At 41.2% G+C, this 25,810-nt stretch overlaps 1 protein-coding gene across 1 annotated transcript; it reads left to right on the top strand.

The window, feature by feature from the left end:
* The first annotated feature begins 5,947 nt into the window (after positions 1-5,947).
* Positions 5,948-20,635, top strand: LOC134455375 (tripartite motif-containing protein 16-like). The gene is made up of 6 exons (XM_063206398.1): positions 5,948-6,576; positions 7,225-7,320; positions 7,678-7,911; positions 18,501-18,660; positions 18,918-18,977; positions 19,992-20,635. The coding sequence occupies exons 1-6, from the start codon at positions 5,986-5,988 to the stop codon at positions 20,519-20,521; spliced, it is 1,671 nt and encodes a 556-aa protein (XP_063062468.1). The 5' UTR covers positions 5,948-5,985; the 3' UTR covers positions 20,522-20,635.
* Positions 20,636-25,810: the final 5,175 nt, after the last annotated feature.

Here is a 25,810-nt window from a genome sequence, read left to right as displayed (position 1 = left end):
AATACAGCAGTTTAAAACTAGACCTTTTTCAAAAACATTTCAAACTGATTGAGTTTAATATGGCTTAACCAGTTTTCCAAAGACCACAATGACAAAATATCCATGAGCAACTATTGAAAAAATAGCTGACAAGGTAACCATATGCATTTGAGAGGATATATTTTCACCTCAATTACTTAGTAGATCGTTAGTATGTAGCCGAAATAAAGAGCTTTTGGATCATCATGGATCATATACAGGCTGCTATCTTTCAATCGAGCATATTCTCGCAGGCCACACAGTCAAGCTAAGCTGACATGTTTTTTTGTTTGTTTGTTTGTTTTCTGGGATCTCAGTGGATGTACCTGTGGATACTGTAAAGTAATATAGGCCTATTGTAGTAATCTTAAGTAGTTGTGTATTAAACTTCTATCGTTTTTGCATCTCAGATTCATTTGAAAGAATAGTGTGGATCTGAAGTTGCCTACACTAAGTTTGCACTGTTGCATATATCTAGATATCTATTCTGGTAAAAACAGCAGTAGGCCTTTACCTGTTTGTAAGTGACTTACTGTATGGATGGGTGTGATCTTGCTAATTGAGCATTAATTCGATTGCATAGAGTCAAGCAAAGCTGTGTGCTTTATCTGGCAGCTCAGTCTATCAAGTTGATCACCTCGCTAGGTCTAGATGTAGGCCTATTTCTGAACACTCTACTCATTGATTATGTATCTTTTGCATCTCATAGAGTTTCCAGTCTCTGTGTGCCTCCACTACATCTGACAAGTCATCTACGTGCTCAGTGCATACAGATGTGCTTTTTGAGAGAGTGAGTGACGGCCTCACTCTGCTCCAAGACAAACTGCAGGATGTGCTCCACCAGGGACTACAGGACATTGTGAAAACTGGTATGTCTCACAGTCGTGGACATAATTTATCACTTAACATCATTGGCAAACCGGTGCTTGGGGCGTGGGGGGTGGGGGGGGGCACGACGACAGGTGGTCCAATGTAGTATTGGATGGGGGGCCCTTTCAGAACTACAGGACATTGTGAAAACTGGTACATCTCGTAGTCGTGGAAATACTTTATCACTTAACATCATTGGCAAAGCAAATGGGGGGGGTCAAAGCAAATGTTCACCACTGGTATCAGGGAAGTCGACAGGGGGGGACAAAGGGGTCAGTTGTCCCGGGCCCAGGGAAACAGGTGGTCCAAAATTTAGTTTTCATTACATTGCATGTATTGGATGGGGGGCCCTTTCAGATGACTTTGTCCTGGGCCCAGCAAAAGCTGTCAGCGGCCCTGACTGGTATATTGTCTTTCAACAGGTGAACAAATCAGCATTTTCAGACCTTCAGAGCCTGTGACCAGAGATGATTTCCTCAAATGTAAGTAAAGCAGGCACACAATTTTGCTAGATTATTCATACGATACAGTTCAGATACATGAAAAGTGTGACATGTAGCTGGTCTGCCTACCTACTGTATCGTGCATTTCTCTAAATAAACATTGGCTGTGGTGGCTTATGGTGGCTATTTGTGTTGAAGAGAGTGTGTGCGAGTGGGCATATTGCAGGATATTAAGACTTAGACCACAAGCATGGCTAGATACAGTATAACACACACACACACACACACACACACACACACACACACACACACACACACACACACACACACACACACACACACACACACACACACACACACACACACACACACACACACACACACACACACACAGGGAGGGAGGGAGAGAGAGAGAGAGAGAGAGAGAGAGAGAGAGAGAGAGATGTCAACAGTTCCATTCCTAAAATGTTATTAAGTTTGTTTGTTTTACAGGACTAGTAGTATTCTGCTGTATGTTAAACATGATCACAATGAATAATAATGATTCTTAAACCCCCACTACAGATTCCTGTCAGCTGACTTTGGACCCCAACACGGCTTATAATCAGCTGATACTGTCTGAGGGAAACAGGGTTGTAGAATTGGTTAATAAGTGGCACTCTTATCCTGACCATCCAGACAGATTTAATATTTTTGCACAGGTGATGTGTTCAGAGGCTACGTCTACCAGGTGCTACTGGGAGGTGGAGTGGTCTGGAGACGTGTTTATAGCTGTTTCATACAAGGGGCTGAAGAGGAAAGGACATGATAATGATGTAAGACTTGGCTGCAATCCAAACTCCTGGGCACTGCTCTGCCATTCATCTGTGTTTCGCTTCTTCCATAATAATAAAGCTACAAATCTCCCTCATGCTCAGATCTCCTCTAAAATAGGAGTGTATGTGGATCACAGGGCAGGAACTCTGAGCTTCTACAGTGTCAATGCTGACACAGTGACTCTGCTGCACAAAGTAGAGACCACATTCACTGAGCCACTGTATCCTGCCTTTTGGCTGGATTATGGCAGTAAAATCAAATTGTGTTAGTGACAACAGGCCAACAGACCACCACATGTACATATCATAACATGCCAGTGTGCGCTTTAGTGATTTTCTTTGGATAGCCCTATGCAAATGTGCTCTGTGTTGTTGAACAATTAACAAAACTAATGACCTTGCCTTTTTCAAATTTTTTTTTTTTTCATAGCTTAATACTTTCAAGATGCATGAAGCACATTCCCATGAACTCTGTTAATATAGAACCTGCAATGACTAAAGTAAAAGTGTGAATGTACTATATGTGTTAATCAATTTGCTGTATAAAGGCCTACTGCATCTATGATATATTGAATTGTGATATTCCATCTCTTGCTGAGGCCCTCCAGTGTCATTAAGCAAGGTTGTTAACCAGTGCAATACAGTGTATGTTCCCTGCACTAGAATGAGTTGCTGCCAGTGATACGTACAGTAAGTCATACATCACTGTTCATGTTCAGATCATCCTGGCTGTTAGTGTAATAACACATAGGCCTATGGTTATTGATGTTATTCTTAAAATGAATTATTTTTCTTCTATTTGTACTTGTAGGTTGAAAAAAAGATGGGCTATTAGCAGTTGTCATGATGACTAACTATTCTATGTGTGTGGCAATAAAGGATATGTTTAGGCTACTTTTAAAGTTGTGTCACTTTCATTATTCATTGAAAAAAGAGAAGATTGGAAAGTGAAATAAATTGTAGCCAAACTGTAATGTCAAATAATTATATTTGTACAGCATACATTTAAAAGCAGGAGTTGGCAGATAGTAAAATGAAATAGCAGACATTATCGAATGGAGGGTAAGTAGGGATACGACTCAGTGTGTCAATGGAAATGTTCACTTTATTCAGCCAGTTTTCTTGGCAGAGGTGAGCCCCTTCTCCATTCATTTATATTGCACAGATCCACCTTGCACTCACAGCTGCAGGGACTGCTGTGACAGTTCGGGGCGTGACGCCTCTGGTGTATCTGCTGTACATCTATGGTTGATAGCTTTGTTTCAGGCTCTCTCCTGCCCTCTGCTGTTCAACTGAAATATAACTGTTGGCAGAGGAGAAGTCACTTGGACCAAGTTGTAAGTTGTGAGCAAGTTGTACGTTTTCAAGTCCCGGTCTAGTCCCAAGTCAGACAAAATAGGTCAGGTTAAGGCAAGTCCAAATACACTATATTACCAGAAGTATTTGCTAACCTGCCTTGACTGCCATCACTGTTACCTGTCCTGTCTGCACTTTATGTCAGTTTGTATATGTCTTGTCCTGGCATGGTATAGAGAGAAAACGTAATTTCATTTTTCCTTGTATGTCTTGTGCATATGATGAAAGTGACAATAAAAGCTGACTTGACTTGACTTGACTTGACTCACATATGAAATTAACTGCCATCCCATTCCTAACCCATAGGGGTCAATATGACATCAGTCCACCTCTTGCAGCTTTTACAGCTTCAACTCATCTGGGAAGGCTGTCCACAAGGGTGAGGAGTGTGTTAATAGGATTTTTAAAAAAAAACAAACTTTCTTAAGTTGTGACAGACCACTGCTCATCTGTTTAGAAGGTGCAGGATTCAGTAAAAAAAAATCTGCATAAAAAGAAGACAATCCGCACACTTGAGGTCTATTTTTGTGCAAAGAAACTTTACTTGACTTGCAAGCTTTCAGTCCTTAGACCTTCATCAGATGAAGGTCTAAGGACCGAAAGCTTGCAAATCAAGTAAAGCTTTAGCAAGCAAAAAACAATCTTTCAAACGCACATTGGTGAGGTCACTGAGGATGTTTGTTGAGAAGTCTCCACTGTAATTTATCCCAAATGTGTTCTTTTGGGTTCAGGTTAAGATCCATACCATACTCTGTCATCCATGTCCATATGGACCTTGCTTTGTGGACTGGTGCATAGCCAACTTGGAAGAGAAAGGAGCGTGTTCCAAACTGTTCCCACAACGCTGGAAACATGGAATTGTCCAAAATGTTTTTGTATCCTCTCCATAATGACATTGAAACATTTTGGACATATTGTAGATTTTTCGGACATTTTTACAATTATTTCTATAATTATTACATCTCAAGGGGCTATCCCTTAATAAAATAATTGAATTGAAAATTATTTATCTGAAATTAACACATTATTTTCATTATCTGTGTAACACAGGGGTCAGGAACCTATGGCTCGGGAGCCATATTGGGCTCTTTTGGGAACTGCATCTGGCTCTTACAGTACTTACGCTAGGCTTGCCAACAGTCCCTTGAAATACAGAATCATCCCGTATTTATAAATAAAATAATGTGTTCCTTATTGAGCAGAAACTGGACACGGGACGTTAAAATGCATTAAAATGTTGGAAATTACATCTAAGAAATACAATTTATACGGGGGGGGAGGACCCCCACACCCCCTTTTATAATGAAGTTGACAGTTGTCAACCCTACCTGTTATCAATACAACTTAACTTGACAGTACGCTCTACAATTGTTGGGCATAATTGAAATACATGCTCTTAACTTTCACGCTTTTTTCACTTTCACTTAATTGTATTCAGTGTTGAAATGGTATGGCTCTCACAAATATGTCTTTTTAAAAATTTGGCTTTTATGGCTCTCTCCACCAAAAAGGTTCCTGACCCCTGGCCTAGGCCAACACACACACACACACACACACACACACACACACACACACACACACACACACACACACACACACACACACACACACACACACACACACACACACACACACACACACACACACACTCTCTCTCTCTCACACACACACACACACACACACACACACACACACACACACGTTTATGCCTGTCAAAAGATAGAAAGCATAAATGTTAGGTTCAAACCCTTAACATTTGTAATATGAAACACCTGAAATGAATAGACAACAGAGAATCGTTAATTATGTTTCAAGCCAGCTTGGAGAGCGAGTAGGGAGAACCGTCAGCTACAATTTTCCCCAGTCGTTCTAACCGCTCTAACAGCTCCAAGCCATTTTTATTGAAGGATTGTCCCTGATTACATTTAATCTCTACCCGCTACGGAGGGGGGGCAATCACCCGGATAGAGATTTGTTCATACACACACACACACACAAACACACAAACACACAGGCCTTGGCCTGCTATGTGTAGATGTAACTTTGTTGTGTTTGGGCATTCCATCGTTCTGGTACAGATAAAGTCTTCGCCCAGTCCAGTAATCTTGCGCTTAGCCTTGAACAGCAATTCTTGAATGCGAAAAGGCACATTTGTACCAAGGCAACATGTTTGCTCTACTAAAGGATAAAATACAGTTCCAACAATAAAGTTACAAAACTACACTACATGCGTAGGGCAACTTGCCAACCTGAAGTTACTAAAATTGCAAACAATGATGTAAATTGACACAAGCAGGGACAGATTACAACAGTCCAAAGGTTCTGTCATCCCTGTACATTCATGTGACTGCCTCCAGAGGCCACTCCCCTGCTTAGGGCACGGCCCTTTTACACAGAAATGATACTCAGCTCCTCTTCCTGGTTTGCTGTTCTGCGAGGGAGAGATCACAAGCTGGTGTGAAAACGACTTACAGTGACATAAAATGGCAAAGGCCAGTGTGTTATTAGCGCAAGATGAGTTCAGCTGTCCAATCTGTTTGGATCTCTTAAAAGATCCAGTTACTATTCCCTGTGGACACAGTTTCTGTATGGATTGTATCTCAGGCTGCTGGGATCAAGAGGATCCAAAGGGAGCCTACAGCTGCCCACAGTGCAGACATACTTTTACTACAAGGCCAGTTCTGGGCAGAAACACAATGCTGGCTGAAGTGGTGGAGAAACTGAAGCTTCTGGGACTCCAGTCTGCTCCTGCTGCCCACTGCTATGCTGGACCTGGAGATGTGGAGTGTGACGTCTGCTCTGGGAGAAAGCGAAAGGCTGTCAAGTCCTGTCTGGTGTGTCTGTCCTCTTACTGTGAAACTCACTTCGGAGCTCACAACGATTTAAACCCAGGCAAGAAACACAAAGTGATTGACGCTGCTGGTAAACTGGAGGATCTGATCTGCTCTCGGCATGATAAACTGCTGGAGGTCTTCTGTCGCACTGATCAGACGTGCATATGCATGCTGTGTGTCATGGATGAACACAGTGGACATAAAACTGTTTCAGTCGCAACAGAGAGGACAGAGAAACAGGTGAGACATGCTCTATTAAGTTGCTGTTTGGACACTCAAACATACATATGGTAAATATGCATTGTTGCCATTTGATTTACAACCCAATAAAACAGCTTTAAAGTGATACTAAAGTGATAAGCTCATTTTATACCTCTCCTTGAGTTAAATGAATGGGTTTTACCTTTCTCCTGTACTTTCAACCGTTCTCTGAGCGGCAGTGCAAATTTTGCCTACATGCTAGCAGTTAACATTGAGTCCTATGAGACCAGCTGGCGGCTAACTGGTCTAATAGGACTCAATGTAAACTGCTAGCTAGGAGGTAAAATTTGCACTGCCATAACCAGAGAACGGTTGAAAGTATAGGAGAATGGTAAAACCCTATTATTTTACTGTAAAATAAGCCAAATTTCCAAAAATGGGACAGTATCACTTTGATTTTATGACCTGCAATCAGTAAGAGCCCTGGTTAGCTACGGTATAGGTGCATGAGAAATGTAGAGATGATGGGGACCAAAGACATTGTGTGCCTGCTGGTTAGCAGTATGGCCCTGTGATAGATAAACCATTCAGTTATAAGGAACCAGTATCCAAACAAAACCATTGCATAATATTTTTAAATGTATGTTATTAATTTGGATATTTCAATATTTGGACTAATGTTGTCAGAGAGAGCTGGGAGAGACACAGAGGAAATCTCAAGAGATCATCAAAGAAAAAGAAAAGCGATTCCAAGAGCTCAGACAGGCTGTGAAAACTCTTCAGGTAAGGACCCTTCATGTGATACACCAGACTGTTCTGTCTTGTTATTGTTCAGCTCAGTGGTGTAGTCTACTTTTCTGTGGTGGGTATACTGTATATTTGAGCATTTTTTGAAGTGGGTATATTTGTGCTATTCTAAATAATGGATCAATCAATTTTAAGTGGGTATACTGAAATCCCTGAAATTTTGAAGTGGGTATACTGCGTATACCTGCGTTCTACGTAGACTTCACCACTGCTCTGCCTGCTGTATTAAAATATATGAAAAACATCTTGCAACAACACCCACCAGGAAACATCATGGAGAGCAGACCCTAACAGAAATGTCTTAAGATGCGGTGTTGTCTTGTGTTCCAACAGTGTTCTGCTGATGCAGCAGTGGAGAACAGTGAGAGGGTCTTCACTGAGATGATCCGCTCCATTGAGAAAAGACGCTCCGAGGCAACGAAGCTGATCAGAGATCAGGAGAGGGCGGATGTGAGTCGAGCTGAAGAACTCATGGAGACACTGGAGCAGGAGATCGCTGAGCTGAAGAGCAGAGTTGCTGAGCTGGAGCAGTTCTCACAAAGAGAAAATAACATCCAGTTTCTCAAGGTACTATGGCACTATATATTTATCTGAATAAACACTATTTAAAGGTGCACTGTGTGGGATTGTAGCCAGATCAGGTATTGCAACTCTGCTGCTCATTGAAACTGTGCTGCATATTCCCAAATGTGATCTTTTCATGAATATTTACTTAAAAATAAACTAATATTTACTAGTATGACCAAAGCACAGCACGTTTTGCATAAAAAAATGTCGAATTCTGGATAATCAAATGGTGGACATGGAGGAGATCCATCTTTTCATGTATGAAAAGTGCATTTTTTTCAGTCATAATAGTTGAGCGGCTACAGGAAAAATCGTGCAAATTATGATACAAGCGTGAAATTCGGCAAGTATGTGCTCAAGACCCATACGATCAAATCTACCCGATTGGCCACTTGAAATGGCGGCCATTTTCCAAGATGGCCGCCAAAAAAGACCCCAGAAATGGATTTATTGCATAGAATTGACCTAGAAAATTATGATACAAGCATGAAATTCAACATGTATGTGCTCAAGAACAGTATGATCAGATCTACCTGATTGGCCACTTGAAATGGCGGCCATTTTCCAAGATGGCCGCCAAAAAAGACACCAGAAATTGATTTATTGCATGTAATTGACCTTGAAGATTATGATACAAGTATGAAATTCAACATATATGTGCTCAAGACCAATACGATCAAATCTACCTGATTGGCTTCTTCAAATGGCGGCCATTTTCTAAGATGGCCGCCAAAAAGGACCCCAGAAATAGATTTATTGCAGAGAATTGACCTAGAAAATGATGATACAGGCATGAAATTCAACATGTATGTGCTTAAGACCAATACGGTCAAATATACCCGATTGGCCACTTGAAATGGTGGCCATTTTCCAAGATGGCCGCCAAAAAAGACCCCAGAAAGTGATTTATTGCATAAAATTGACCTAGAAAAGTATGATACAAGCATGAAATTCAACATGTATGTGCTTAAGACCAATACGATCAAATCTGTCTGATTTGCCATTTGCAATAGTGGCCATTTTCCAAAATGGCCACCATGAAAAACTCTAAAAATGGATTTGTTGCACAGAATTGAGAAAGGAAATTATGATACAAGCACAACCAAGAAATTTGGCAGTTATGTGCTTAAGACCAACACAATACATTCTAAGTAATTTTCCAGTTTAAATGACGGCAATTTTCCAAGATGGCCGCCAAAAAATACCATAGAAATGGATTTGTTGCACAAGATTGATCAAGCATCAATTTTGGCATGAATGTGCAAAAAAACCAATACAATCAAATCTTCCTGACTAGCCACTTGAAATGGAAGCCATTTTATAATATGGCCACAAAAAGGCTGAATTTAGCCCAGAGGTGACCCAAAAAAATGATGATACAAGTATGTAATTTTGTGTGTTTGTGCTTAAGAGCAATAGGCCTATAATCAAATCCACTCATTTGCAACTTGAAAATGTATGGTAGCCATTTTTAAAGATGGCCATCAAAGAAGACACTAGAACTTCATTAATTGCAATTAATCTAGCAGATGTGGCCCAAATCAATGTTAACATTCACTGTTTGAATTTCCAATGATTTCATCATAGAAGGAAACACAATCAAGCAAAAAGGCACATAACTACACTCGCCTCCAAAAGAGTTGTCGCCTACCCATCTGTTTTGAATAACAGCTAATAACCTGACTTTCAATCAATCACTTGGCTTCAGAAGTCACTCATATGAAAGCTACAACCCTCCCGAATGAAAATGTATATACAAAAATAAATTTCATGCACCAAAGAAAGATTGACCCTTTAATGAACACAGACATGGCAGATTTTGACAAGACAAAAGTTTTGTCGCCTATCGAACATAATGTGAAAATGAGCCGATAAGTCACTTCAAAACACTTCAAATACGCAGATCAGGTGTCATACTTAATCACTGAATCACTCTCACCTCTCCAGAAAATCAACTTTGGCCTTAGGTGTATGTTTAGGGTCATTGTAATCATGGAAAGCAACACAATGAAAATCAATGGAGTTCAATGAGAGATGGTGACATATTTGCTATTCGTAGAGCAATACATTTTTAACTTCATGATGTAATCAATGATAAAAGCCCTCACACACCAGCAGCATGCATGCAGCTCCACATAAGAGCTGTATCCCTCCCATGTTTGACTTTAGACACCAAATTTTGCAAGAATTTTCCAAATTCTTCACCTTTAACACCAAAGAAGTCTCTCCCACTGTCCTGTCTCAAAAAAGTCAGCCAAGAGTATGTCAGGCCTAATTCTGACAAAAATGAAGGCTAATGGGACTCATACTCTGAAGTCAAGATCCCAAGATCAACCATTTTAGAACTGATAGCATCAAAACTATATGGTGTTGGAGATGAAGAATATGAAAAAAGAGAAATGGTGCATAAAGTGAAACATGGTACAGATACAGCTCTTATGAGGAGCTCCATGCATGCTGCAGGTGTTTGAGGGCTTTTATCATTGATTAAATCATGAAGTTAAACATGTATTGCTCTACGAATAGCGAATATGTCACCATCTCTCATTGAACTCCATTGATTTTCATTGTGTTGCTTTCCATGATTACAATGACCCTAAACATACACCTAAGGCCAAAGTTGATTTTCTGGAGAGGTGAGAGTGATTCAGTGATTAAGTATGACACCTGATCTGCATATCTGAAGTGCTTTGAAGTCACTTATCGGCTCATTTTCACATTCTGTTCGATAGTCAACAAGACTTTTGTCTTGTGAAAATCTGCCCTTTATGTGTTCATTAAATGGCCAATCTTCCTTTGGGGCATGATATTTATTTTTGTGCATAAAACTTCATTTGGGAGGGTTGTAGCTTTCATATGGGCGACTTCTGAAGCCAAGTGATTAATTGAAAGTCAGGTTATTAGCTGTTATTCCAAACAGATGGATAGGCGACAACTCTTTTGGAGGCGAGTGTATAGGCTACAGAGGGTAACCCCGGCTCTCTGAGGCATATTAACCAGACATCTCACTATGGGTAACGCCCGCGACCATTAGCCAAAACTTACTTTCAATCATGCCGTCAGGCCAATGAGCTGCACAGCTGGGGATCCCGCCCCCTCGGGGACAAAGCCCAGGTGCGCTGGGCTCTGAGCTTCAATCTGAGGCAACTAACCTTTGAGCTTGTGGGTGAGTGTAGCAATCTAGTGAGATGTCTCGTTCATCTTTCTCAGAGAACCGGAGTTACCCTCGGTAACCTACAGTTCTCTTGATGTCGAAACACTCGACATCCCACTATGGGTATTGAAAAACTCCAGATTGAGTTGCCTTTACCTAGAATGCGCAAACAAAAGCTTGGCCGGGGCACAGACCATTCTCCTTCCGATGCCCAGAGCTGTTGAAGGTGAAGAGGCAGCGTCCATCAGCAGCGATAAGCATCATGCTCACCCAACGCGCAGCCCGAGACGCAACAGTCGCCCAAGGGCCCAGGGTCTTCGTTCCGAACCCGAAGAAAAGAGGCTAGGCACCAGGCGCACAAAGGCAGCTTCCGGACATCCAATACCACGGAGAGCACGCAGTGGAGGGAACCCAGGGCACGGAAACCACAAGTCTGGGTGTAACCGATGTACAGGTGGAGCCCACAGAGGTGTAGCGAGGCCCCCTATACCAAGTGGTATTCCCCAATGGCAAACCAGGCCTTGGCACAAGGGGGAATTTCCAGCATGTTCAGTACACAACATCCGCAGGTGCAACTGTGCTGGCAGAAAAGACCATTCTCCAGCAGGGCCGCAGGTCCAAGTTGCGGATGGAGAACCTAGTAGCAACCACCACCACAGCGAGCTGGCCAAGCCAGCCCCAATAGATATCCATTTGAGGGCACACACTATGGTTCCCAAAGTCCAAGGGGGACATCAAAGATACACTTACCCTCGATTATGCATCCTGGTCGAGCAGGGGCCTGAGATACTTCATTGGAGAAGTATGGTCTAGCTAACCACGGTCGCCCTATCCAGGGACAGCACTCCAGGCAGCACAATTGACACTCGCGCTCCTGCTGAGCGAATGAGACACACACAGTAAGGGGTGACCGACCCAAGGGAGACACGTGTAATGCGTCCTATTAGGAGAGGCGAGGATCCAGGTGGCCTTGACACGATCAGCCTTCTCACCCTCGGGTAGAGGGCGCAACTGACTAGAGAAGTTGCGTTCCACAGAATGTTCCACAGCCTCTGGGAGGAGGCTCTTATCTTTGAATGTTCCAGGCTGACAAGCCAAAGCCATTATGTGATAGCTAAATCAAACATGTTAATGTCAAGTCCAGAGCAAATAAACTAAATTCATGACAATGCTTGTTTCTGGTGTACCTTTTGTTTAACAGCAATATCGAGAGAACCACGAATTGCCGTTATTGACATATTATTACCGCAGTGTCATCGTATTATTAGCATCTCATAACCTTCGGGGTGGGGGGTGGGGAGGCACTGCCTCCATTGATATTAAATTAAGAACTGGCATTAGCATGTCATCACCATGCTATTTGTGTGTCATACTGTGAGTGGCTTATGTGTCATTGCAGAACATTTTTAATATTTGTATCACTTCCATCATCCATGCTAACATATTTAAGGAGAATTATTTCCACCAAATTTGCAATTTGCACATATGAAATTTGCAAATTTCTAGGGTCTTTTTGGCAGCCATCTTGGAAAATGGCCAGCATTTTAAGTAGCAAATAAAGTAGACTTGATTGTAGGCCTATTGGTCTTAATCACATACAAGCCGAATCTGTGCAATAAATCATTTTCTAGGGTCTTTTAGTTTTTTGGCAGCCATCTTAGAAAATGGCCGCCATTTCAAGTGACTAATTGGGTAAATTTGATTGCACTGGTCTTAAGCACGTACATGTTGAATTTCATGCTTGTATCATAATTTGCTAGGTCAATTCTATGCAATAAATCAATGTCTGGCGTCCTTTTGGCGGCCATCTTGGAAAATGGCCACCATTTCAAGTGGCCAATCTGGTAGATTTGATCGTATTGACCTTAAGCACATACATGTTGAATTTCATGCTTGTATCATAATTTTCTAGGTCAATTCTATGCAATAAATCAATTTCTGGTGTCTTTTTTGGCAGCCATCTTGGAAAATGGCCGCTATTTCAAGTGGCCAATCTGTTAGATTTGATCGTATTGATCTTAAGCACATACATGTTGAATTTCATGCTTGTATCATAATTTTCTTGGTCAATTCTATGCAATAAATCCATTTCTGGGGTCTTTTTTGGTAGCCATCTTGGAAAATGGCCGCCATTTCAAGTGGCCAATCAGGTAGACTTGATCGTATATGTCTTAAACACATACATGTTGATTTTCATGCTTTTATCATGAATTTCTAGGTCAATTAAATGCAATAAATCCATTTCTGGAGCCCTTTTTGGCGGACATCTTGGAAAATGGCCCCCATTTCACGTGGCCAATCAGGTAGATTTGATTGTATTGGTCTTAAGCACATACCTGCCAAGTTTCATGCTTGTATCATAATTTGCACGATTCAAGCCAAATTGGCCTTGTAGCCGCTCTACTATAATGAATACTAAAGGGCTCTGCATACTTCACGTGCGCACTTTGTCGCGAGTGGCGCGAGAACCATTAATGACGTCATTACTTGCGACAGACTATTCATACTTCAAAAGCGCCTTGCTCGCATTGTCGGAAGTGCCCTCTGCTGTTCATGAGAGAAACGGCAGTATTTTTCGCAACTCGCAGCGTGAGTTCTACTGATGTATAAAATAGAAAGCCAAACACGGCTGCTGTAGGGCTACTGAACGTCTGACTTGTGACTTATCCATTGACAGTAAATATAATGGACGCCAAATCAACGCTATTTGCCATTCAACGCTTTGAAGCCAGATTTGGGAACATTCCAACTTACATTCCACCTTAGCAACGCCAAACGCAGGTGCTGATTGGACAACAACAAGACTTCTAACGGTCAATCAAACCATGTTCTGATGCTCATTGGTCAATTTAACTTTTAATATCTCTCTAAAATAAAACATCACCACAAAAAATCACCACCCTGGTAAGTTGGAGAGCAAGGGGACCTACTAGTTGAGCGAAAAATGATCCCCCTGGAGTGGCATTTAAGGGAGATACAGGGTTTTATGTCTCTCATAGGAATGAATGGGATTTGGCCATTTTTTGGTCTTTTTGGGTCCAACCTTGGCTCCAACTTGGCTTCAACAATGAAATAGAATTTTGGCCTCCATTCTATTTACTCTCAATGGACTTACCACATTGAAACATATATTTTTTGTTGTAAATTACATTGCCAGATCATTCCAAGACCATGTGAGAGCATTGTTCTGATTTATAAATAGATCGCCGAACACAACGTGCTTCTGAACAAAGTAAACAATTGTTTCACTGAACAACATTTAAGAGAGAAGATAAAATAACTCTCTGACATTTTATTATCCTCAAAATGATGCAGGATCCATTCTGTAGTAGCCTACAGTAGTTGTAGCCTCTCTTCGCAACTCCTGCTTTGTCTGCCTATCTGCGTAGTCGCTGGTGGCGCACGACAAGTTAGAAAAATCCTCGTGTGCACGACGTGGCGACACGCGCCGAATTTTGAGCTTACGACGGGGGGCGTGTCGAAATTTTAGGTCACGTGACGGCGCGCGCCATCGTCGTGAGTGAAGTATGAAGGAGACTAGCACCACTCACGACTAGTATGAATCCCCCTTTAGAGTTTGATGATGGTGATAAGTATTCGTGAATGAAGTAACATTTGTGAATGGGCATCATGGCTTCTGGAAATAAACTACTAAAAATATTACACAGTGTACCTTTAAATGTAGGCCTACACAGTTTCATTCTAGTAGATAATTTGAAATTACAGGTTAAGTTTGCAGTCAAGGATTTTGGGTTAACATGGGAAGGACCATTATGGTGTTATAAATATTTGTGAAAAAGAGTAGTTTTGTGAAAAAGAGTAGTTTTGTGAATAGGCTCTCTACTTCATGCTGCTACTTCTGGAAATACAGCAGTTTAAAACTAGACCTTTTTCACAAACATTTGAAACTGATTAAGTTTAATATGGCTTAACCAGTTTTCCAAAGACCACAATGACAAAATATCCATGTGCAACTATTTAAAAAATGCTGACAAGGTAACCATGCATTTGAGAGGATATATTTTCACCTAAATAACTTTGTAGATCATTAGTGTGTAAATAAAACAGAGCTTTTGGATCATACATACAGGCTGTTGTCTTTCAATCGAGCACATTCTGGCAGGCCACACAGTCAAGCAACGCTGTCATGTTTTTTGTTTGTTTGTTTGTTTTCTGGGATTTCAGTGGATGTACCTGTGGATACTGTAAAGTATTATAGGCCTAGGCCTATTGTAGTAAACTTAAGTACCGGTAGTTGTGTATTAAACTTCTATCGTTTTTGCATCTTAGATTCATTTGAAAGAATAGTGTGGATCTGAAGTAGCCTACACTAAGTTTGTATTGTTGCATATATCTATTGAGCTTTAATTCGACAGCATAGAGTCAAGCAAAGCTGTGTGCTTTATCTGGCAGCTCAGTCTATCAAGTTGATCACCTCGCTAGGTCTAGATGTAGGCCTATTTCTGAACACTCTACACTCGCCTCCAAAAGAGTTGTCGCCTATCCATCTGTTTGGAATAACAGCTAATAACCTGACTTTCAATTAATCACTTGGCTTCAGAAGTCACTCATATGAAAGCTACAACCCTCCCGAATGAAAATGTATGCACAAAAATAAATTTCATGCACCAAAGACAGATTGACCCTTTATTGAACACAGACAGGGCAGATTTTCACAAGACAAAAGTTTTGTCGCCTATGGAACATAATGTGAAAATGAGCAGATAAGTCACTTCAAAACACTTCAAATACGCAGATTGGGTGTCATACCTAATCACTGAATCACTCTCACCTCTCCAGAAAATCGACTTTGGCCTTAGGTGTATGTTTAGGGTCATTGTAATCATGGAAAGCAACACAATGGAAATCAATGGAGTTCAATGAGAGATGGTGACATATTTGCTATTCGTAGAGCAATACATTTTTAACTTCATGATGTAATCAATGATAAAAGCCCTCACACACCAGCAGCATGCATGTAGCTCCACATAAGAGCTGTATCCCTCCCATGTTTGACTTTAGGCACCATGTATTTTTTTCCAAATTCTTCACCTTTAACACCATATACAGTGCCCTCCATAATTATTGGCACCCCTGGTTGAGATGTGTTAAAAGCCTTAAAATAAATTCAGTGTTTATTGCAGAAGAATACTGTCACACTGAAAATTGTAGGAAAATGTAGCCTTCAACTCAAATGAATTGTAAGAAAATAAAAAAATCCCTGACTAAAAAATAATTATTTTTCATTAAATCACCTGTTCCACAATTATTGGCACCCTTAACAATTCCCAGGAAATAAATATAATTGAAGCATTTCTGTCATTTCTACAGTAGTTTACAAAGTTTACCAGAGTATGTAGGAACATTTAATTAGTAATTCATCACTTCCTGTTTCCCTGGGGTATAAATATGACGTGACACAGAGGCCATTTCTCTTATCCACTCTTAAACATGGGAAAGACAAAGGAACACAGCATACAAGTGAGGCAGATGTGCGTCGACCTTCACAGGTCAGGCAGAGGCTACAAGAAGATTGCCACTCAACTGCAGCTGCCCATATCCACTGTGAGAGGAATAATTAAGAAGTTCAAAACAACTGGAACAGTGGTAAACAACCCATGTTTTGCCACCACGCACAGTGAGGAGGATGGTAAGAGAAATCAAAAGATCTCCAAAGCTCACTGTTACAGAATTACAACAAATGGTAGCATCCTGGGGTCACAAAGTCTCCAAATCAACCATCAGGCGCTGTCTACACACCAACAAGCTGTTTGGGAGGCATGCACGGAGAAAACCTTTCCTCACTCACAATCATAAACGCAAACGTCTGGAGTTCGCCAAGCGGTATTGGGGCTTCAACTGGGACCGTGTGCTTTGGTCAGATGAGACCAAGATTGAGCTTTTTGGCAACAAAAACTCTAAGTGGGTCTGGCGTGCCACGAAAGATGCGCATGCTGAAAAGCACCTCATACCCACTGTGAAGTATGGGGGTGGGTCAGTGATGCTGTGGGGCTGTTTCGCTTCCAAAGGCCCTGGGAACCTTGTTAGGGTGCATGGCATCATGAATGCTTTGAAATACCAGGACATTTTAAATCAAAATCTGTTGCCCTCTGCCCGAAAGCTGAAGATGGGTCGTCACTGGGTCTTTCAGCAAGACAATCACCCTAAACATATGGCCAAATTTACACAGAAATGGTTCACCAGACACAAAATCAAGCTCCTCCCATGGCCATCTCAGTCCCCAGACCTCAACCCCATTGAGAACCTGTGGGGTGAGCTGAAGAGGAGAGTACAGAGGAGAGGACCCAGGTCTCTGGATGATTTAGAGAGATTCTGCAAAGAGGAATGGCTGAAGATCCCTCTTTCTGTCTTTTCCCATCTTGTGAAACATTATAGGAGAAGATTAGGTGCTGTTATGTTGGCAAAAGGGGGTTGTACAAAATATTAACACCAGGGGTGCTAATAATTGTGACATACATTATTTGATGTCAAATAATTATTTCTTTATGTGGGATTTTTTCCCCACTGAATAAATGCACTTGTATTGAAGGTTGGATTTTTCTCTTTTTTTCCATTAAGGTCCCATATTATTTAGAAAAATAAATAAATTATTGGAAGCTAAAAAACACATCTCAACCAGGGGTGCCAATAATTATGGAGGGCACTGTAGTTCTGATGCTATCCGTTCTAAAATGGTTGATCTTGGGATCTTGATTTCGGAGTATGAATCCCATTAGCCTTAATTTTTGTCAGAATTAGGCCTGACATACTCTTGGCTGGCTTTTTTGAGACAGGACAGTGGGAGAGACTTCTTTGGTGTTAAAGGTGAAGAATTTGGAAAAAATACATGGTGCCTAAAGTCAAACATGGGAGGGATACAGCTCTTATGTGGAGCTACATGCATGCTGCTGGTGTGTGAGGGCTTTTATCATTGATTACATCATGAAGTTAAAAATGTATTGCTCTACGAATAGCAAATATGTCACCATCTCTCATTGAACTCCATTGATTTTCATTGTGTTGCTTTCCATGATTACAATGACCCTAAACATACACCTAAGGCCAAAGTTGATTTTCTGGAGAGGTGTGAGTGAACCAGTGATTAAGTATGACACCCGATCTGCGTATTTGAAGTGTTTTGAAGTGACTTATCTGCTCATTTTCACATTATGTTCGATAGGTGACAAAACTTTTGTCTTGTCAAAATCTGCCCTGTCTGTGTTCATTAAAGGGTCAATCTTTCTTTGGTGCATGACATTTATTTTTGTACATACATTTTCATTCGAGAGGGTTGTAGCTTTCATATGAGTGACTTCTGAAGCCAAGTGATTAATTGAAAGTCAGGTTATTAGCTGTTATTCCAAACAGATGGGTATGCGACAACTCTTTTGGAGGCGAGTGTACTCATTGATTATGTATCTTTTGCATCTCATAGAGTTTCCAGTCTCTGTGTGCCTCCACTACATCTGACAAGTCATCTACGTGCTCAGTGCATACAGATGTGCTTTTTGAGAGAGTGAGTGACGGCCTCACTCTGCTCAAAGACAAACTGCAGGATGTGCTCCACCAGCAACTACAGGACATTGTGAAAACTGGTACGTCTCACAGTCGTGGAAATAATTTATCACTTCACATCATTGGCATTGCAAAGCAAAAATGATCACCACTGGTATCAGGGAAGCCGACAGGGGGGGACAAAGGGGTCAGTTGTCCCGGGCCCAGGGAAACAGGTGGTCCAAAATTTAGTTTTCATTACATTGCATGTATTGGATGGGGGGCCCTTTCAGATGACTTTGTCCTGGGCCCAGCAAAAGCTGTCAGCGGCCCTGACTGGTATATTTTCTTTCAACAGGTGAACAAATCAGCATTTTCAGACCTTCAGAGCCTGTGACCAGAGATGATTTCCTAAAATGTAAGTAAAGCAGGCACACATTATTCATACTATACAGTCTAGTGATGCACGATACCATTTTTTGGCCCAGATACCGATACCCGATACCTGGCTGTGCAGTATCGGCCAATACCGATACCATACCGATACCATCCTATTTGAAATGTATATATATGAAGGGCTGTAGTGCATCCTACTTGGATGTAAAATTATTGCATGGCTTTGTCAGGCTGCTGCCTACCTTTGTGAAACAGGAAAAAAGACTAATACAAAGTGAATCCAGCAAAACTTTTTATACTTTTTAAATACCTGTATGCAATAACTATTTTCAAGGCTGTTTAAGTGTCATACAAGCACCTGTAAATGGTATCGGTGCCCTATTTGTTGGTACTCGCCGATACCGATACCACCATTTTAGTGCCGATCCACCGATTACACAATACTGGTATTGGTATCGGTGCAACACTAGATGCAGTTCAGATGCATGAAAAGTGTAACATGTAGCTGGTCTGCCTACCTACTGTATCGTGCATTTCTCTAAATAAACATTGGCTGTGGTGGCTTATGGTGGCTATTTGTGTTGAAGAGAGTGTGTGCGAGTGGGCATATTGCAGGATATTAAGACTAAGACCACAAGCTTGGCTAGATACAGTATATGACACACACACACACACACACACACACACACACACACACACGCACACGCACGCACGCACACACACACACACACACACACACACACACACACACACACACACACACACACACACACACACACACACAGGGAGGGAGTGAGAGAGAGAGAGAGAGAGAGAGAGAGAGAGAGAGAGAGAGAGAGGAGAGAGAGAGAGAGAGAGAGGAGAGAGAGAGAGAGAGACAGAGAGAGAGAGAGAGAGAGAGAGAGAGAGAGAGAGAGATGTCAACAGTTCCATTCCTAAAAAAGTCTGTTTGTTTTACAGGACTCATATTACTACTACTGCTGTATGTTAAACATGATCACAATGAATAATAATGATTCTTAAACCCCCACTACAGATTCCTGTCAGCTGACTTTGGACCCCAACACGGCTCATTATCAGCTGATTCTGTCTGAGGGAAACAGGGTTGTACAATTGGGTAAAAAGAGGCACTCTTATCCTGACCATCCAGACAGATTTAATCATGTAGAGCAGGTGATGTGTTCAGAGGCTACGTCTACCAGGTGCTACTGGGAGGTGGAGTGGTCTGGAAATGTGTATATAGCTGTTTCATACAAGGGGCTGAAGAGGAAAGGAAATGATAATGATGCAATTCTTGGGCACAATCCAAATTCCTGGGCACTGCTCTGCCAGTCATCTGTGTTCCATTTCTACCATAATAATACAAATACAGATCTCCCTCATGGTCAGACCACCTCTAGAATAGGAGTGTATGTGGATCACAGGGCAGGAACTCTGAGCTTCTACACTGTCAATGCTAACACAGTGACTCTGCTGCACAAAGTGGAGACCACATTCACTGAGCCACTGTATCCTGCCTTTTGGCTCGGCAATTATGACAGTGCCAGTAAAATCAAATTGTGTTAGTGACAACAGGCCAACAGAACACCACATGTACATATCATAACATGCCAGTGTGCGCTTTTGTGATTTTTTTTGGATAGGCCTATGCAAATGTGCTCTGTGTTGTTGAACAATTAACAAAACTAATGATCTTGCCAATTTCAAATGTATTTTTTTCTCTGGAATTGCTTAATAATTTCAAGATGTATGAAACACATTCCCATGAACTCTGTTAATATAGAACCTGCAACGGCTAAAGTAAAAGTGTGAATGGACTATAGTATGTGTTAATCATTTTGCTGTATATAGGCCTACTGCTTCTATGATCTATTGAATTGTGATATTCCATCTCTTGGTGAGGCCCTCCAGTGTCATTAAGCAAGGTTGTTAACCAGTGCAACTACAGTGCATGTTCCCTGCACTAGAATGAGTTGCTGTCAGTGATACGTACAGTAAGTCATACATCTCTGTTCATGTTCAGATCATCCTGGCTGTTAGTGTAATAACACATAGGCCTATGGTTATTGATGTTATTCTTAAAATGAATTATTTTTCTTCTATTTGTACTTGTAGGTTTCAAAAAATATAGGCTATTAGCAGTTGTCATGATGACTAACTATTCTATGTGTGTGGCAATAAAGTTTAGGCTACTTTTAAAGTTGTGTCACTTTCATTATTCATTGAAAGAAGAGAAGATCGGAAAGTGAAATAAATTGTAGCCAAACTGTAATGTCAAATAATTACATTTGTACAGCATACATTTAAAAGCAGGAGTTGGCAGATAGTAAAATGAAATAGCAGACATTATCGAATGGAGGGGAAGTAGGGATCAGTGTGTCAATGGAAATGTTCACTTTATTCAGCCAGTTTTCTTGGCAGAGGTGAGCCCCTTCTCCATTCATTTATATTGCACAGACAGATCCACCTTGCACTCACAGCTGCAGGGACTGCTGTGACAGTTCGGGGCGTGACACCTCTGGTGTTCTACTGTACATCTATGGTTGATAGCTTTGTTTCAGGCTCTCTCCTGCCCTCTGCTGTTCAACTGAAATATAACTGTTGGCAGAGGAGAAGTCACTTGGGCCAAATTGTAAGTTGTGAGCCATTAGCATCCAAGTCCCGGTCTAGTCCCAGCCAAGTCAGAAAAAATAGTTCAGTTTGAGTCAAGTCCAAGTGCACTATATTACCAAAAGTATTCGCTAACCTGCCTTGACTGCCCTCACTGTTATCTGCCCTGTCTGCACTTTATGTCAGTGTGTATATGTCTTGTCCGCGCATGGTATAGAGAGAAAACGTAATTTCATTTTTCCTTGTATGTCTTGTACATATGATGAAAGTGACAATAAAAGCTGACTTGACTTGACTTGAACTCACATAAGAACTTCACTGCCATCCCATTCCTAATCCATAGGGGTCAATATGACATCGGTCCACCTTTTGCAGGTATTACAGCTTCAACTCATCTGGGAAGGCTGTCCACAAGGGGGAGGAGTGTGTTAATAGGATTTTCTTTTGACCAATCTTTCAAAAGCACATTGGTGAGGTCTCTGAGGATGTTTGTTGAGAAGTCTCCACTGTAATTTATCCCAAATATGTTCTTTTGGGTTCAGGTTAAGATCCATACCATACTCTGTCATCCATGTCCATATGGACCTTGCTTTGTGGACTGGTGCACAGTCAACTTGGAAGAGAAAGGAGCGTGTTCCAAACTGTTCCCACAACGCTGGAAACATGGAACTGTCCCAAATGATTTTGTATCCTCTCCATAATGACATTGAAACATTTTGTAGATTTTTGGGACATTTTTACAATTATTTATCTGAAATTAACATATTATTTTCATTATCTGTGTAACACATTTATATTGACTATTGAATATTGAGCTTATAGCTATTTGAGCCCAATTAACTAATAATGATAATAACTAAGTAATAGTAATATAAGCACTTGGGTATTAATTAGTAAATAAATATACATACTGTAAGTCAGATAGTGGTTATCCATTGTGCAACTGGCGATAGCCCAGATTAAGTCTCATTAATGTTTATTGGGTTATGGCAATTTATTATCCCAGTTAATAATCCTGTTTAGTTATGGGTTAATTTCTGTATAAAAAGAAGGCAATCCGCACACTTCAGGTCTATTTTTGTGCAAAGAAGCTTTACTTGACTTGCAAGCTTTCGGTCCTTAGACCTTCATCAGGCAGGCTTCATCAGCTTGCAAGTCAAGTAAAGCTTCTTTGCACAAAAATAAACCTGAAGTGTGCGGATTGTCTTCTTTTCATACAGAAATTTCTACTGAATCCTGCACCTTCTAAATAGATGAGCGGTGGCCTATCATAACTTAAGTTATGGGTTAATAAAAAAACGACAGACATTTCCACAACGTTGTGGGAAGTGTTTGCAGCCCGGCCCTTCCTCTTCTGACATGACTGACCAACGTCTACAGCAGGGGGGGGCAACTTTCATGATGTCACAGTTCAATTACATCACCTCTGTACCTCTCTACCAGGGGGGGGGGCAACTTTCATGATGTCACAGTTCAATTACATCACCTCTGTACCTCTACAGCAGGGGGGGGCAACTTTCATGAGAAGGAGGGACACGTTTTTTCATCGCCACCATTGGAGGGTCACATGCAGTGGCGGAACCAGACATTTATTCTTGGGGGGGCAATGGGGTAGCCACGTGAATTTCACAGGGGCATGCTCTACACAAAGAAAAAAAACACTCAAACATTATAGAATAGATAAAGAGAATGATTTTCTCGGGGTTCTTATGACACCTGTCAGTGTTACCAGATTGTGCGGTTTCCGATTGTCATCTATGGGTTAAAAAAGGGCTTTGGGCAGGTACGTATTCTGTGGATTTGTGGTCATATAAATCAAGACTTCTGTTTAATTATGGCAGAATTTTAGTCTTAAGGCATTCTTTTTAGTATTTTTGGGTTGGTAATCATTGGTCACATTTGGCAACCCTAACACCCGCTGAAGGCACTGTCACTGAATCCCTTCTAAAGTGCACCCTATAACTGCACCCTTAAGTTTTAAGTCTCCTATTATGTCAAACAGTACACTCACAATTTATGTCTTTTTGTGATTTGTGATGTGTTTTTTTGTGATTTGACCCTCAGAAACTCATTGCATTGCAAATGGCAAGATTTACAAAGAGCTATATAGTGCCTTACATTGACTGAACTTAACTCAAATTACATATCCCAACACCACACAGTCATTTCCGGAGAGAAAATAGTATTAATATAGGCCTAGAAAATATCACATTTCAAGTAAAACATGGCCAATTTTATATACTGCTATCTGTCTTTTCTGAATAAATTTTAACCATTGCAGAAGTAATTATTTAATATGTAGGCTACTCTTTTTTTCTCCAAAGATGTGCCAGAAATGTGGGAAACACAAGTTTTTGAGAAAAGTATGATATGAAGGGCTGCTCTTTTTTGGAAGGTAAATGCCTAATACCTGGGTGCTAGCCATTGAAATACACAGACAGGTGTGTACACCTGTAGGCTATCTGTGTTTGTTTATGTGAGAATCATATAGTTATGTGAGATGATACAGATAAGTGTTTCACTGAAGCCCACTATTGCAGATTTTCAACGTTTCTACATAACTCTCAGAAATAGGAAATTAGGTTGAAAGGAAATTAATGCTTAGGTGTCTGACGGTTAATCAAATTATTTTCTACCATCTGTGTTTTTATGTAATTTCAAATTTCCCATCAATAATTTAAGTCTGAACTCAGACTGCACATTTAAGAGTTACTTACATGCTAAAACCCAGTCACTGTAATGTTGCAATGCTGCTAAGAGCTTGCTACAATTCACACATACACAATGCTATCAAAGGTGCTGTACGGACATTCTTTTAAAATACTCATTAGCATCGTCTATTCCAAACACAGCTATTAGCATATACCAGTTAATATTTGGACTTTAGACATGAGCTTTGAGTTGAATACACAGGAATTAATCATGAAGCTACTGGGGCTACTGTCCATTTTCTGGGGGAGCACCTAGGGTAGCCAATCAAATTTCAGGGGGGTCAAATGCTACCTTAGCCACCCCTGTAGCGCCGCCCCTGGCCACATGACCAGGGATCGAATCTGACTGTCACTTGCAGAGTTCGAGGTGCAGTTGGTTGCTCACTGACTGCCATTATTGTTTGGAGGGAATAGGAGTGATCTCTGTCGGCTAACAGTATAATTACAAGAGACCACGGACGGCAGTGTTCTGGAAAATCTAGTCATGTTTTCTTTATTTATTTAATTATGTTTTATCTAAGGGCCAGACTGAGTGAGGAGGCGGGCCGCATGTGGCCCCCGGGCCTACAGTTGGCCATCCCTGATCTACATCAACAACAGCTGACCAACATCAGGGTGTGGCCTCAGCAAGGCGCTTTTGGAAGAATGGTCAAAATGTCCTATAAACACTCTCTCTCCTCAACCTTGTGGACAGCCTCATCCCAAATGTCCTATAAACACTCTCTCTCCTCAACCTTGTGGACAGCCTCATCCCAAATGTCCTACAAACACTCTCTCTCCTCAACCTTGTGGACAGCCTCATCCCAAATGTCCTATAAACACTCTCTCTCCTCAGCCTTGTGGACAGCCTCATCCCAAATGTCCTATAAACACTCTCTCTCCTCAACCTTGTGGACAGCCTCATCCCAAATGTCCTATAAACACTCTCTCTCCTCAACCTTGTGGACAGCCTCATCCCAAATGAGTTGAAGCAAGAGCTGCTAAAGGTCGATTGATATCATATTGACATAGTGTTAGGAATGGGATGGCAATTCATATGTGAGTCAAGGCAGGTTAGCAAATACTTTTGATAATGTAATGCATCTCTCTCACCCACTTTTTAAAGACACACACAAACACACACAGAGATACACACACAGAGATACACACACACACACACACACACACACACACACACACACACACACACACACACACACACACACACACACACACACACACACTTTTACGCCCGTCAAAGGAAAGAAGGCATAAAGTTACAAAATTACACTACACACTCTTAGGGCTAATTGCCAACCTGATCTAAATAAAATAGCAAACAATGCTGTAAATTGACAGGAGCAGGGACAGATTACAACAGTCCAAAGGTTCTGTCATCCCTGTACATTCATGTGACTGCCTCCAGAGGCCACTCCCCTGCTTAGGGCATGGCCTTTTTACACAGAAACGAAACTCAGCTCTTCCTCTTCCTGCTTTGCTGTTCTGCGAGGGAGAGATCACAAGCTGGTGTGAAAACGATTTACAGTAACAAAAA

The sequence above is a fragment of the Engraulis encrasicolus genome, chromosome 9 (genome assembly GCF_034702125.1).
Source record: "Engraulis encrasicolus isolate BLACKSEA-1 chromosome 9, IST_EnEncr_1.0, whole genome shotgun sequence".
In the NCBI taxonomy this organism is placed as follows: Eukaryota; Metazoa; Chordata; class Actinopteri; order Clupeiformes; family Engraulidae; genus Engraulis; species Engraulis encrasicolus.
This window is presented reverse-complemented; position numbering and strand designations above follow the sequence as displayed.